Source organism: Grammomys surdaster, unplaced genomic scaffold (assembly GCF_004785775.1).
Source record: "Grammomys surdaster isolate TR1022 unplaced genomic scaffold, NIH_TR_1.0 126133, whole genome shotgun sequence".
Taxonomy (NCBI): Eukaryota; Metazoa; Chordata; class Mammalia; order Rodentia; family Muridae; genus Grammomys; species Grammomys surdaster.
Window position 1 is genome coordinate 4817522 of NW_021620941.1, and position 16325 is coordinate 4833846.

Below are 16325 nucleotides of genomic sequence, written 5' to 3' on the forward strand. Positions count from 1 at the left end.
TCTTATGTTCTTATACCTAGTTGATCAGTCAAAACTGGAGGTGATACTGTTTCAAGCGACACGAGAAGTCAGCAGCTTGTTCCAGTCTGACTCAGTTAAGCTCTTACAATATTTTGACTGTTGGAGGAAAATTAATAATGGGATGCTAGGCGGTAGATTAGCTGAAACTAAATATCAACACAGCTAGATTTATTTTTGGATGGCTGAGATCATCCTTCAGAGAACAGAAACAGCCCTCATTACACCATGAGCTAATACCTCACACAACAGCAGGACCATTCCCAGCAAGCCGAACACTGTCTGCTGTACACAAGAGGCACATTAGCTAGTTTGGTGTACAGGACACAAGTGATGACCTAAGGTTCACAAAGACACCAAAGGAGACTTCCCAGCAATTGGCTGGCTGGTTTCAGAATCAAGCCAGTTCAGTCTCTTTCAAGAAGCAAGTGTGGAGGTAGACGGTAGAGTTCTACTCTAGCCAGTGGACCAAACATACAGTGAGGTCGACAATGCTTTCTGTCTTTTCTGTATTCAGCTAGTTTTACTAGGCACTTACTTGCCTCTAGCCTCATCCCAGCTTGCATGTGTGCGCTACCCTGGTGGTAAAGGTCACAGTGTGTTCTCTCAGGTCAAATGTCCTGGGTGGATGGTGATGGTTCCTGCTTCTGAGGGGCTTGAAGCCCTGGTGCTTAAAAAACAACAGAGTCACTTTGGCTTTGGATGAGCCAAACAGACCCCAACTGCTTAAGATAGAAGCACCAGAAAGTGTCAACTTGCCCTGTTTCCCCCGTGCTGTCTACACAATGGAGAGGCTGCCAACTAAAGCTGTGGGATCCCAGTTGCAGATTGCCTAGCAGTAATTGCCTAGAGAGCGAGAACACCAAAATGGGTTCACCCAGACCTGCCTTTCATCCATGGACTGCCTGGGTCAGTAACTCTGCCGAGTCCTATGCAGATGCAGAAGCAAGAACCTTCTCTCTACTTACACAGCAGTCATTGGAGGCTTCTAATATCAGTGAAATTAGGGGAACTGAGACTTTGACTACGGTTTAAGACTGTGTGTGTGTGTATATATGTGTGTGTGTGTGCATGCATTCATGTGTGTGTAATATAAAATGCAAAGCTGGAAAGAATCCCAGTATATCTTGGCAACAGAAATACCATGTGAAGAGTCATGGGATGGACTGTAACAGTATACATGGCAGAAACAACACACATAGCATGGTACTATTTTTATATAGCTCACAACTCCATGATAGTTAGGGACACATGCACATAGAGCACACTGATGCACAAGGGAGGAGTGCTGTTCTCGGGAAGGTGACATCACGTGGCAAAGCTATAGGGAACCCATGCTGGCTTTGCCCTGCTTCTCAACTAAGTGGTGAGCTTTCTAATTTACATATGCATTATAATTGTAGCTATCCAATTACATTTTTTTTGAAAGAAAAAAAGTCACCAGCACAGTGCCTGGTAGTCTAAAGATCCGTTTATGCCATCAGAATGAGTTGTTTGTCCTCAGACAACATACCCTGGGGGCTTGCTGACAGGATAAGGGTGGGGTGGTCCCAGTCAGCTGAGCACAGCTGGAGCTGCTGGGAGGACAGATGAGTGCCGCACAAGCCCTTGCCTGTCCTCCCTGCTGTCTTCCCTGCAGCTCGCTTATCAAGTGCAGGGGTGCTTTCTTAGCCCCTTGAGGAATTCCTTCCACTCCACTCCTCACACTTGTGTAGGGTGTCCAAGTCCTAACTGTCCAGCCCAACAAAGGGAGGTGAGCAACTTCTGGTAAGGCCACCAGGAAGCTCCTTCCAGAGTGACGAGGGTGGGAGGCAGGATGACAAATCCCAGAAGGACACTGCTCCAGCCCATGTCTGGAGCTTCATGGAACCAGTTGTTTGTTCCCCTGGGTGGGTCAGCTGGATCTCTACCATGTGAGGATCCTGCATCATGAAACAGCTTTGTTCGATTACGTGAGCTGGACAGGCTCTGCTGCCGGCATGGGTGAAGTGCAGGCTCTGGCAAGGGAGGGAGACTACTGCCCTGTCCTATTCTAAGTCCCACAGCTGCCCCTTCCTACCAGTCCCACTTCCTGCCCAGCTTTCGAGAGCCATCTCCAGGATGTCTTTCTCTCCTTGTCTATGTCTCCTGTGGTGGTACACTGCAGACCTTCAGACATGGCTGCTGAAGTCAGGGAATGGGTGACTAGCAAAGGTGATGAGGAGGCAGCAGCGGCTGGTCCTGACTCCCTCACCTACAAGGTGACAGTCGTCTCTCACATCCATCCAGAAGATGGAGAATGAACATCACATTGTCTTAGAACATTGCAACCTACAGCAATGCTATTACTTGAAGGAGAAGCCAAATAAAACAGGTATGGCCAAAGTATGGTCACTCACCTGCCATGAGATTCTGACTGAATCGCCCACCTCCACTATAAACAAGCACCACTGACTGCAGTTCTGTGTCACCAAAGACAAGTGGCACAAGCCAGCCAGAGGCATACAGACCTGACAACCCTTGTTGGTTAAGCATGTTATGTGTAATATGGAGTCTCTCCCTTGCATGGAGCCCCATGCTCTCTTATCAGCTATCAGAACAGAGGCTCCATGAGTAGGTGGCTGAGGCTGGCAGACCCAAGCTGCCTATTTTGTCAGGTAGTAGAAACTCAAGTGTTCTGCCTGCCCACCCCTAATTCTGCTCATCCCACTCAATGCCAAATTCTTATCCTCTTCATGAAATGGAAGCTCAATGACCTGGAAAGAATGTGACCAAACCTATTTTTCTGATGAAGCTTTGTTTTTACCTTTATTAACTCTCTGATACCTGTCAAGTCTGCTAACAGGATCTGTGCACTGCTGTGAGGTCTAAGGGGACCTTACACGCATGGTGAGTATGCTTGAGGGAAGCAGCAAATGCCTTTTATATAAGAAAACTGCTGTATTTTTCCTATCAAAGGAACACCGTACTATATCATTTTCTTTATATTTTGGCCCAAGATGAGAAAACTGCTCAAATGGACTTCAGAAATCTATCTATATCTATATATCAAATATATACACAAATGAAACATTGCAAACTTAGGAAGTTCACATCCTTTCCATCACCAGTCAAAAGAAACACACATAAGCAATCGCTTTTCCAAGATGGGAGGGCTGGATGAAGAATGGCTTGCCTGGGTGACTGGGATCCATATAGCGATACAAAAGCGAATGCCGTAGCAGTAGGAGCTTATAGGGGACCCAAGGCAGCAATGCTACATGCAGAGCCTTGCCTTCCTGGTACCCACCCCTGGACATACTGCCGTGAAACACGTGTCCCAGTGTCAGGGGCACCCTTGTTTATACACTGAAGGCCTAAAATCAGCAATAAGCCCAAGTCAGCCTGATAACACAAAGTCTTGGTCTCTGTGGAAAAACACTGAAACAGATAGCTATAAGATATTGTAAACTGGCAGCTTTGGTGGAAATTTACCAGCCTGAGTAGTCATAGACCTTGTAGATAGGTAGCCTTGGCGAATAGTACTAACTTAGATAAGGACAAGTGAGTTATAGGCAGAGTCATAGTGACCTGTCCCCTGAACCTTCACCCAGCCGATATCCTGTTCTGGAAGATATCTGTACTCCCCCTGAACACCTACGTTCTTGTGTCATGCCCTTCCCCACATCCTGCCTTTTTGTGTATATAATCCCTGTGTGAAAAAGTAACAATCACAATTTGATCAGACTATAGACAAATCGTCATTCTTTGGGTCTGCCTGTTTCCCCCATTCTCTCTTTCAAGTGACCTCCCGGGACCCTGGTTTAATGCCCTGCTGGACGGGGCATCCCAGTAGGGGCTCTTCAGATACCTATCACCACACAGACACCAGAAACCTTCTCATGGACACCATGACACATTCCTAGGCCACTTGACTCCAAGCACACTGTCTTTGGTCAATTTATACATTAGTGGACTGTGAGGCCAGAATTCTCAGTCCAGAGCCAACAGAAACAATAGAATCAGAAGTTGGTGATAGCAAAGGGCCAGAGGCTTTCTCCTAACATGTGAGAATGGAAAATGACTTTCATGAACCACAAAGTCCTAAGGCCACAGTGTGTTCATTTTCTTCAGCAGGATACCAGCTGAGAATTGCCCAGTATAATCTCTTAGAGAAAATATAAAATTTACCCAATGCTGCTGGGGAGGCTGTCACATGACCTGACACAAGGTCAAACAGCTTATAGTACCTTCCCTCTCCTTTACCTAGGACTGCAACGTACTCAAATGCAAGGTTTCAGAGTGCAGTGTCTATGCTAAAGCAATGGCTCCATCCTATGGGTCTCGACCCCATTAGAAAATAGGTATTTATATTACAATTTAAAACAGTAGCAAAATTACTGTTATGAAGTAGCAACAAATTACTTTTTTAAAGTAATTTTATGGTTGGGGGTTACCACAGCATGAGAAACCATATAGGTTGGTGTGTAGGGGCCAGAGGTAGAAGCCAGCTGTCACCCCCAACCTTATCTTTTTTCAGAAAAGGTTTGTTACCCATCATTCAGCTGGGCCGCCATGGCTGCAGGGCCCTTCTGCCTCCATTGTCCAGCACTAGCTTACAGTACATGTTACCACACACAGCTTTTGGTTGTGTACATGAGCTGGGGATTCAAACTGAGGCACTTTACATCTCAGCTTCCACAGGAAGCTAAATTTGAAGACAGGTTTTTCCTCCACATGTCCTACAAATAGGCAAGCAGATCTTACCAGAAGCATTGCTGAAGTCCCATTGGGTCTCGATAAGTGAATGGACATTTCTGGAAACATCCTGTCAATGCGGCTGATCACGTCATCGACATACCTAGGTGTGGAAGAAGTGCACAAGCATGAACTGGGGTCCTGTCGGAGGCTGGAAGACTTTACCTCATACTTAGCCAACTTTCAGTTGGTGTGATACCTTTTGAAGAAGACAAGGTTACAAGGCCTCTCATGAAAACCTTTTCCTTTTTCCTCCCATGACCCTTTGTAGAGGGGCTTGTTTTAAGTGATTATATTTATATTTTAAATAAAGTGCCTAAATCCACCCTAACTTTCAACTGGGATATGTATGTCTCTTATACAGGACTCCACTGTAGGCACACTGTAGGCACACTGTAGGCTGGTGCTTTGGCCATGCCTTCTCTAGTTGAACCTGACAGTGGTGCTTTCCGTTTTCATGGTTTCTGTTTGGCTTTTATTTGCTCAGCCTTCTATGTCCCTATTACCACGTTGTTCCTCAACTCTGGACTCTAAAACCTTTCTTAGCTTAGTCAAATACATCAGGTAAACTAGCAGCTCCATTGTCATCCCTCCCCTGACCCAGTGGAGTCTGCATCTCCCGGGGCTTAATACTCACTGAGACCACTGGCATTAAGCATGAGGCACAGTGGCAGTTAGTTACTAAAAACTCACAGATGACATGTGTGCTGGGTGGTTCCAAGAGCCCTGCTGCCCTGCAGTGGAGGCTTGCGGAGAGCATGCCGGCCCACAGCACACACAGAGCAGGTTCTGCTCCTTACACAGGACACCCTGCCAGCTAACTATCTACTCACACCAACACAAAAGGTGCATACAACCCAGCAGCCAAAACTAGCTATTAAGGGGTAGTAAATTAAATTACATGCCCACTACATAAGGGACATGTTAAGGTATAGTTCTGGGGGAAAAGCTGTGACGAGTTCCTTGATCATGTAATATAAAATTTCAGTTGGAAACCTGAGGCTCATGAGAAGCAGTGCAGAAGAAGGCCATCTGTCTGCCAAGGAAGTCAGAAAGTGTTTCTCAGGACGGTCTTGCTGGGTTTTCATGTTGAAGGAGGGCAGGAAAGGCTGCAGAACTAACAACTAGACTAGTAACTCAACAAGGGCTGTGGACGGGTGTGTGTGAAAAGAGGTGGTGCTGGCCAGGGTGCTGCTAGGGAAGGTGAGGTGGGGGATTCTGGTGGACCTCAAGTAGCCCACAGATTCCACAGTGCTATAGCAGCAGCCAGCTTCCCCTTTCAAAGAGGGATCTTTGGCGATCCCCTGACTCACAGCCTTCTAGTACCTCATGGCATCTAAACATAACTTAATTGCAGGGGTGACTGGAAGAGAGGAAGGCACAAGCATAGCACTGCCTAGTGTCCACTGAACCAACAGAAGAGGCATGACAAAACCATGCCAATTCAGGCGTTGGCAATGCTCAGATGCTCACCTTCAGATACTTCTCCTAATCTATATGTGTGCATTCACCCCATTTCTTCACACTCAGCAGAAGCAAACAGCCTCTGTCCTGTGTGAATGGAGGTCACTGCTAAGTATATGCTAATGTGAGGGGCAGGGACTGTCTTGTGCATAGTCTTCAATCAATAGCCATCATAGCTCTGGAAGGGAGCTGGATGAATATGCACAAGTTTAGCACAAAGACCATCATAACCTACCTCTTAGATCTCTCGCCTTGAAACTTTCAGCAGACCACCTGGAAATCGGGCTGCTTAGCAGGCCAGAAAACCTGAACAATGGGGTTATGTGATGATCCTGGGCCACACACAAACTTGAAGGCAACCTCACTCTACACTTGCCTAGAATTCCAAACCAGCCACCTGGTCCAGATTTTGTTCATTGCATCCAGAGTTGCAGTGGGCAACCCTGGTTATTTTTGGGCTCTATTATCAATAAATAGGGACTTTCATTTGGGAGGGAAAGTTGTGGCAGAGGAAAGAGTTCCTAGGAAAGGTATCTGCCGCAGGCACAACACAGTTAAGAGGCCCAGGGTGGGTGGGTTTTCTGTGGTTTCCTCCCTGCCCGCCCACCTGCCTGTGATCTTAGATAAGGCTCAGCAAACTCATTTGAAAATTCCATTGAGCAGAAATGAATTTTAAGGAGACTGTTTTTCTCTGCAGGCCTAACATAAAGGAGATGCAGATTCCTTTGTTACAGGTGACATTATGCATTTGCCAAAGAGACCGAAGAAAGTCAGCTGCACCTTTAGCTGAGGAAAACAGTGTCTAGATTTTAGATGCAAAAATCAAAACATTTCATTTTTAAATAGACCCAGCCTTAGAGATACAAATGAGCCACTAGTAACTTGACAGAAACCAGGGAGGCTTGCCACACCAGATTAAAAGTCTGGAGACAAAAATGGCTTTCTTTCTGCTGAGAGTGAGGGCTGGTGTGTGTGGGGTGGTCTTTGGCAACGCTTCTAGAATGCTACCTCCCAAGACAGCGGGCGCTGCTTGTGTCTGTATGGTGCTCGCAGAGTGCGCCAGCACCATGCTTACAGAGCCGGGCTAAGGACAGGTAGGAACGGCTTGCTCTCCTCCCACACTGCCACCATATGTCACACTCCACGTTGTGGCAGAATCAAATTACTTTAATTTTTACCTTTGGAGTGGAGGCAAACAAGCAGCACACCGCAGCGGTGACGAGTTTACACTTGAGCAGACGCGGCCTGTGCGCCCGCACGGAAAGACATTAATTTGGAGCCAAATTGAGCAGTGAGTCACAATTTGCACATATCTGTCAACCTGTTAACAGGGTAATAACTTGGAAGGATTGCTGTTCCTATTTACATTACGGAAGCCTTTCAAAGTGGAGAATATGCTGGGTTTTCCTTTCCTCCAACACTCAGCTAGCTGGCCTAAGAACTAGACTGGAAACGCAAACTTCCAGAAACCACAGGTTCAGATCAAGGTGCGAGTCTTCCGTATGTTCAGGCAGAAAGTTAACTTTTAAGTTTCTGTTTCTCTGCCCATCCCTACTGAAGAGCAGGCAATTCAGTGGTTTGGGAGATGAGCTGTGCAGAGAAAAGCAGGAACCCCTCCCTCCCTCCCAGGTTCCCAGTGGCTTCCTGAGACTGGAGTGCAGACTTGCTGCTCAGTGTCTCTGTGGCAGCAGAAAGCACCACTCTCTCTACCCATAGTCCTACACACAACATACACCTGGGCCCTAAGGCTTCCTTTCTTGTTTCTTTAAATAGCCTTCACAGGAGTACTGAAGAACACCAACACTCCAGAAGTGACCCACTGACAGCATCTCCAAGAGGTGGTCTACAAGGTAAATTCTATTTTGCAAGTCAGTTCCTGTCTGCAGTCTGGCCAGTATCTCCAGTGTAGCCAGTAGCCACACTGTATCAGCTTGGCAGAACGCTACTCAGACAGTTCTCCCAAAGGCTTTTGTAAATATGTACAGTTGCTGGGTCTTCCTAAGTCCTTCACTGATGATTTTTAGTTTCCTCAGGCCCTAGATCCCTAGGAGAAGGTACTGAAAACTATATGACATTACACATGCAACTTTCTGCACTTTATAGTTCTTAATTTGTGGACCCTGATTTAAGTATCCCTGTCTAGACCCTTCCAGAATTAAGGTCTCTGGTTTTCTTTGTTAACCTTTTTTTTCTTAAAAAAAAAAAAAAGGTATTTTTATGGAATGTGCATTCTGCCTGCATGTATGTATATATGAATGGATGTATCTCTGTATCATACAGTCTTGAAGTAATCACAATTATAGCAGTGTGTGTAACATCGAACAGTTGTGTGGATCTTAAAATCATACTTCTGTAATGGAGCTGTTAGGTGAGCTTATTACTTTTATAACTGACAAATTAAAAATTAAACCTCTTCTTCCCTGTGAGTATGCTCTAAAATAAACACACATTATGGAATGGCTACTATCAAGCTAATGAACATGTGCTTTACCTCACATACCACCTTTTCTGTCAGCAATTTTCAAGAATATGATAACCTATCATTAACACTACACTACACTCTAATGGACCTTTTGAGCTTATTGCTGACATTCGTGTCCTTCAGACAACATCCCCAGCCGCTTCGCCCATCCAAGCCCTTGGTAACCACCATTGTACTGCCTTCCCCTATGAATTCCACTCTTTCAGATTTGACACATGAATGACACTCTATGCTATTTAATCTGTCTGTGCCTGGCTTATTTCATTTAGCACAAGATTTTCATGTTCCTCCATACTGACAGGACTTCCTTCTTGTTAAAGTCCTAACTGTGCCCACACCATGTTTTCTTTATCTGTTAATATGTTGGTGGGCATGAATGATGATCCCAGATCTTGACTACTATGACTAAGACTGTAGGAACATGAGAGTGCAGATGTTTCTTCTTACTGCCTGTGAGCAGACACAGAGAGGTGGGACTGCTAAGTCATGTGGCACTTCGGGTTTAGCCTCCTAAGGAACTTGCATGCTACTTCCCCAGCACTGCACTCACCTCTGGCCCCCATCAGTGTGTAAGCACCCCTTCCTCCCACGTCCTCTCAGCACTCATCTCCTGTAACAACTCCTCTCCACACCAGGGTCACGGACCTATTCACAGGACCTTAGAGGTGATCTGACTAGAGGTGACCAGCTTTGCAGGGCAAAGCCACACAACCCATAGTTTCTAGGGGCCTCTGCTTGTCTAGGTAAAGCATCCTCTGTTTTCAGAACCACTCCTGAGACAGGGCTCAGAAAGGACTCAAGTCTCAAGTCCTTGGAGGCCTAGGAGAGCCTTCAATACAGATGTCACTCTCTTTCAGCCTCAGCTGCCAACTCCTTTGCCAAACTGAGCATTCTTCCTGAAGCATTCTTTGCCCAGACGGGCCCACCACAAAGCCCTGATCATTCTTCCTTAGGCTAACTTCCTCAGAAAAGCCTTTCCTGGTCCCCCCCCCATCCTGTTCAAATCTATCAATCAGTACACCCTACCTCACACAGCACTTTCAAATTCTGTCACATCTGCACATTTGTAACTACACAATTTGTGAGTGATTATTTCTTTAAAGCCCTACTTCCCTACAGGATTCTCTAGGGTTGTGTGACCGCTCTCTTCCTTGTACTATTCCAGTGCCTTGCCACAGTGCCTGGTGCTCCTTGAATACTCGTTGAATGAGTAGATACTACATTAGAGATTGCCACATGGACCCAGGCTCGGCCATTATGCAATAAGATGCACAGTTCTCTGCAGTGGATGAAGAGGCAAGGTGTGGCAGAGGTCACTACATTAACTACGGAAAGTCGTGTACAATGGCTGCCAAAGCTCATTGAAAATATACCTCAAAGAAAGCAGCAGAGAGCCTTTCAAGTCTCGAGGCTTAATATCTGTCCACAGAACCCCTGCATCTGTTCTTGTCGAAGCTTAATGCGTTTTAGAAGCAAACGCCTTCTAAAGAAGCACACTGTACCGATACACAAGTCTTAAAATGCCACTTTTAATGAACTAATTAATTCTGCAAAACAGTAGTACAAAGATGTGCTCTATCAAATAGACATAATACCACCAAAATGATAACAAAAGAGAATGGGGAAGACGTTTCTAAAGATAACACTTCTGCAAAATATTCATTTTCTCCTCTATGTGGTAAGATATATTGCAAATGATTTGTTATTAAAGACTTAAAATATTATTCTGGACAGATGGCTTAGCTCTCTAAGCCTGACCCCTCCTCAAAAGAGGGGGGGAACCCAACCCACAAACACAACAAACCTGGCCCCAAGCCAATGATCTCATGCTAGTGCGATGCTGAGCTGCTCCAGCCGGATTTAAATAGCATTTATCCCACACAGTGTGTAAGACCCATGCTGTTCATTCTCTCCGCCCATACACACCCTCAGAGTTAGGGATGTATGTATTAATAAACTAATTTTCCAGAGAGTATAAAGCCAGGAGTGACCATGAACAGAGATACTTGCCAAGATCTGGAAGTGAGTGAAGACTTCGCCCCACAGCTGTCCATACCCATGAGTCTGAGTGGCCTCTGACAGTGGGCTGAGCAGATGGGGGCTTGTCTAATGACTCCACAGGAGTGAGGCTAGTTGAAAAAAAAAACCAACCATTGATGCTCAAGGAGGGGACTAGAGATGCAGGTCAAACTTGCCTACGTCTAGATTTGTAAATTGCCGGTACTAAGGCTACCATGCAAGGTATCTGATTGTTCTGTCAAGAAATGAAAGGTAGTTGCCAAAAGGCAGGGATGGATGTGCTGAGGATAGAGACAGGAGCACTTGCTCAAGACTCTCCATCTCTCAACATACCCTTCCCATCCCAACATGAGAGCTACTAGCTGACCCCTCCCAAGGAAGATGTTCACAGACTTAAACAGTCAAACTCCACATCTACACAGGAAGGTTGGCAAGTCTGAGAAGAGTGGCTTCCTAGGAATGAGAGTGGCCAGGGGTGGGTAACTTTGCTCTCTGCTTTGTAGCTCATGAATGTGTGCACATGCTTCCTTTATACACTCAGGTGAACACCCAGGGAAGCAAAGTATTCACTCCTCCAATTCCAAAAGCTGACCAGCATACAGACCCAGCACACCGAGGCCAGTCAAGCCTGGCTGCTATCTGTCCAGCAGCTTCTCAGGTTCTTGGACATCTCATGAACTATACCCATCAAATGCCACCAGGAAAGGGGACTTTTTATACACACTATACTGGTTAGTTTTATGTCAACTTGACACATGTTAGAGTCATCTGGGAAGAGTAACCTCAACTAAGCAAATGCCTATTTAATACTGGCCTGTAGTAGTTCTGTACCAATTTTTTTTTTTTTAATTAATGATGGGTGCAGGAGGGCCCAGCCACTGTGGGCTGTGCCATCCCTAGGCAGGTGGTCTGAGCCAGCTGTGGGGAATGGTACAGAAAGCAGTGTCCTCCATGGCCTCTGCTTCAGCACCTGCTCTGGCTTCCCTCAGTGACCTGAGAGTTATATTGAAATAAACCCTTTCCTCCCCGAGCTGCTTTTTAATCTCAGAAATAGAATCCCTAACTTAGACACACACCTATTGGAGTGACTTGGAGAGGGAAAGAGCTCTTGGTAAAGCTGCCCTATCTGCCTCTGCATTAGCATGCTTAAAAAAGGCCTACACTTGTCAACGATCAACATGTTCCTGCAAGTGCTGCTACAGAGTGAGCAGGCTCTGAAGGAACTGGACGGCTAGCTGGCTCTCCCAGGAGCCAGAGAGCAGCACTCTCTAGGGTCTTTCACTCACCCTTCCTCAGCCCTGGAAAGCGAGAAGAGCAGGGCAAATATGCTTTATAAGGGGAAAAAAAAAGCAGGTAGAGTGTCTGGATTTAGGGTGAGCTTGTGGTTAAGCAAGTAGAGTGCCTGGACTTAGGGTGAGCTTGTGGTTAAGCAGGTAGAGTGCCTGGACTTAGGGTGAGCTTGTGGTTAAGCAGGTAGAGTGCCTGGACTTAGGGTGAGCTTGTGGTTAAGCAGGTAGAGTGCCTGGACTTAGGGTGAGCTTGTGGTTAAGGGGTGAGCTGAACCGCGTCCATGAGCAGAGAGTTCTTACAGACTATAGTGTGTCCTTTGGGTCTGTGAGGACCTTGTGGTTTTAAGCTAAGTAAGGACATGTTCAGATGCACAGTAACAACATACAACTACCTGACAAGTCTGCCCTTCCTGCTCCTCCAGTGGATGCCCTCTAGTGCTGAGTGAGTACAGGGACTTGATAGTCGCCATGGCAGAAAACTGGGTTAACAGTGATTTCTTACCTTCTCTGTGAACCTTTCAAATGCTTACAAGAGGAAGGGGGAAACTCATTCCACAACAAAACCACCCAGGCTCAACTTCTCCAAATAGGAACTTTAACAGCAGCTACCTTGTCACCAGTCACTCACGTCCTCAAGAGCCGATAAAAGGGCTCAAGGTGATGAATGGATATGAGAGAAGAAAAGACCACTTCCAATTCTTGTAGTGTTCCTTCACGTCTCCCATCACATCTGAAGACTGGCCACATGCGCACACTGGCCTGCTCAGTACACTGAGATGGTGAGCAGGTACAGTAGGTCAGTCTGCTGCCTGCATAGACACCGCAGAACACTCCAGAGGCAAGTGTGCTTTTGAATGACAGCTGTATGGTTATATTTCGACTCATCAGACAATTCCTTGAGGAGAGTCTAAGGCTCCCATCTCCAGCCCCTGGGATGTCTTTACACAAAACACGCTCAATAAACACTTGGTTTTATTTAAACTGGAGAGATTTAATCAGACTGGATCAAAGAAAAAAAGATCACAAGAGTGAATCGAATCTTTTCTTGTAACTGTTTCTTCTACAAGTCAAAGTTTTAAATCAGAAAGTGTCACCCAACAGCAAGTGTAGCCCAGTGAGGCTGTCCCTTCCTGACAATAGTGACATGGGGCAAATGGGTTATGAGGAGGCAGAACTGGGGTGGAGATGGACAGGTAGAACTCAGTGTCTTAGGTTTTCCATTGCTGCAAAGAAACACCATGACCAAGGCAACTCTTCTAAGGAAAACATTTAACAGGGGCTGGTTTACTGTTCACAAGTTCAGTCCATTATTATGATGACAGGAAGCATGGCAACATCTAGGTAGGTATGGCACTTAGAGGAGCTGAGAGTTCTGCTTCTTAGTCAGACTGCAGACAGAAGAGACTGTCTTGCAGACAGCTAGGAGGAGGGTCTTAAAGCCCACACCTGCACTGACACACTTATTCCAACAAGGCCACACCTCCTACGAGTGCCACTCCGAGCCAAGCATGCTCAAACCACCACACCTGAATTCCAAACTGCTCCTCCTAAGCCAACTCCCCGCAAGTCTCTGCTGAATCGAACCTTCTTAGAGGTCCCCAATGAAAACCACTCACCCTTCCCAGTACTTGTCAAGTCCATGTTGCTCCTCTTGCTGCAGTAATCTCTCATCAGACACTGACAAACAGCAGCTTTAGGAGTCAAAGGGACCCAAGTGTTCAGTTTTCCTCTGTCCTCAACTCAGTCCTCTCTGGCCTTGGCTTCATATCTCACAAATAAGAACATCACCTACTACCTTCCAGTGGTGAGGGATGTATGTAACATGTAAGCTTTCAGCTCTGAATACACAGCTAACATCAGTTGTTCCCTTCATACAAGACACTATCTTCCTCCCTGGCAAAAGTAAGACAGCCCAAAGACCTCTGAGAACAGCCTGAGAACAGGGGATTCTTCTAGGTGTCTGTTCTTTCTAACACTTCACTCCATTCCTGATAGAAGGGAGAACTCCTCCTAGCTTGGTGCTTGGGAGAGAGGGCAGGCAGCTCACTTAGGAAAGATCCTGAAATGTGAGTTAATGCAAGGTTAGCTAGAATAAGCAGACCAGGCTCCAGCCAGATCTGTGCTGGGTATCTTCACTGATGCCTCCATACTGCACTGTGCTTGGGAAGCTGGCCCACACGACAGGACATCAACTAGACTTTTGGTTCTATGGTCAACAGCAACTGCTGGCTGGGGAGCACTGGGCTGGGTAAAGGGCTGTAGAACTGCTAAATCCCATCATCCAGTAGAGTCATGGCAACATGGCATGGGCACACCAACTGGGTGGCTTTGTCCCCTTGGCAGAAAGGTGGCAGTAGCTGTTTCCTGCTCACTTTTGTGACAATCCCCACCCACGCATTCTCTTCAGCTTACACACAAAGCATTGGGTAGGGGTCTCCTCTGGAGGCTGGACCCTGATAGGTGATGCCATGTGGACTATACCCATAGGCTTCTCTGCTCTCTACCTTCTGTCTGTGTTTGACAAAATGAGGTATCTTGGTTGTTGTTGTTATTGTTTTTCTTGTGTATATGTGGTCAACCTGACACAAGCTGGAGTCATCTGGGAACAGAGAATCTCAACTGAGAAAATGCTTCAATCAGACTGGCTTGTAGGCAAAACTGGAGAGTAGTTTCTCTATTAATGGCTGACATGGGAGGGCCAGCGTACTGAGTAGGCCAAGGGGAACAAGCCAATAAGCATTGTTCCTCCATGACCTCTGCTTCAGTTCCTGCCTTGAGGACCTGCCCCGATTTTCCCTAGTGATGGAGTGTGACCTAAGAGTTGGAAGCTGAAATAAACTCTTTTCTCTTTAACTTGCTTTTGGTCATGAGTGAAGCCCACTAGGACAGGAAGTCTGGAGGGGACATGTGGGAGGTGGGAAACTCAGTCAGCTGTAGTCCTACCTACCTGTGAAATCACCAACAACCAGCTGCACTGGGCCATCAAAGCTGCCAGAAGCCTTCTCTACACAGTGTTTGGTCTGATGTTTTGTCTGTCTCCTAGCTTTCAGCATTCTCCCCTCACCCAGGAGGAAGGACAGCAAAGCCTCTGCCTACTGAACAGAGAGCACAAAGAGCTGCTCAGGCCCTGAAAGTCTTCAGGTACCCTGCTGCTGACAGCCTCCTTAGCTACTCAGTCTCCTTCCAGAACAGGGGAAAGTTCTTCCTTTGTCAAACACAGAACAACAAGCAACACCGAAATCCCATATGCTACAGTATGGAATATGGCGACCTAGATATTCAGGTAACTGATGGTAACAGTAATGTGCATATTCTTGACTAATAACGAAGTGAAACTTTACGAATTCTGTTCCTTAATTAAGCAATATTCCATTAGCAGACTTTCCCTAGGCTATTTAGCTGTGGATGTGGCTTTGTTTAGAAATCCACTTCATTCAAACAGAACCAGCAGGTGAGAAGCAGGCCCCAGGTCTGGTCTTCACCTTTACTCTCCTCGCACACCCTTCACCATGCTGGGGATGGAACTTAGGGCTGTACAGGCTAAGCACTGCCCTACCACTGAGCCCCACCCCACACCCTCATCCTTTCTTATGTGTTCCGATACCTCCAAGCCTCAGGTGGAGAACTTCTCTCAGAACACTGCCAAGTGCTAACCAGCTCCCCTCTAAGTTCACTGTCAAAGTCACACATGCCCCAAAATGTGACAAACATCCACATGGTGGCACATGAACTGACTCTAGGTGACACCCAGATGAACATGTTCATGTCAACATCTATGCAGACAGAAAAACATAACTAACAAATAAAGCCCAGCAACTTTATACTATGTATACTATGTATACTATGAATACTATGTACACTATGTACACTATGTATACTATGTACACTTTGTACACTATGTATACTATGTGTACTATGTACACTATGTACACTATGTATACTATGTACACTTTGTACAATATGTATACTATGAATACTATGTACACTATGTACACTATGTATACTATGTACACTATGGATACTATGTACACTATGGATACTATGTACACTATGTACACTATGTACACTTTGTACACTATGTGTACTATGTACACTATGTACACTATGTATACTATGTACACTATGTATACTATGTACACTATGTATACTATGTACACTTTGTACACTATGTATACTATGTGTACTATGGATACTATGTACACTATGTATACTATGCATACTATGTACACTATGTATACTATGTACACTATGTATACTATGGATACTATGGATACTATGTACACTATGTATACTATGTACACTATGTACACTATGTATACTATGTACACTTTGTACAC

At 45.8% G+C, this 16325-nt stretch overlaps 1 protein-coding gene across 2 annotated transcripts in view; it reads right to left on the reverse strand.

The window, feature by feature from the left end:
- The window catches only part of Med27 (mediator complex subunit 27), a 183468-nt gene that overhangs the window by 53218 nt on the left and 113925 nt on the right, over positions 1–16325 (reverse strand). For both annotated transcript variants that reach the window (XM_028757121.1, XM_028757122.1), the window contains one exon: positions 4744–4837. In XM_028757121.1, coding sequence (XP_028612954.1) covers positions 4744–4837 — 94 coding nt within the window. The remainder of the gene's footprint in view (positions 1–4743; positions 4838–16325) is intronic.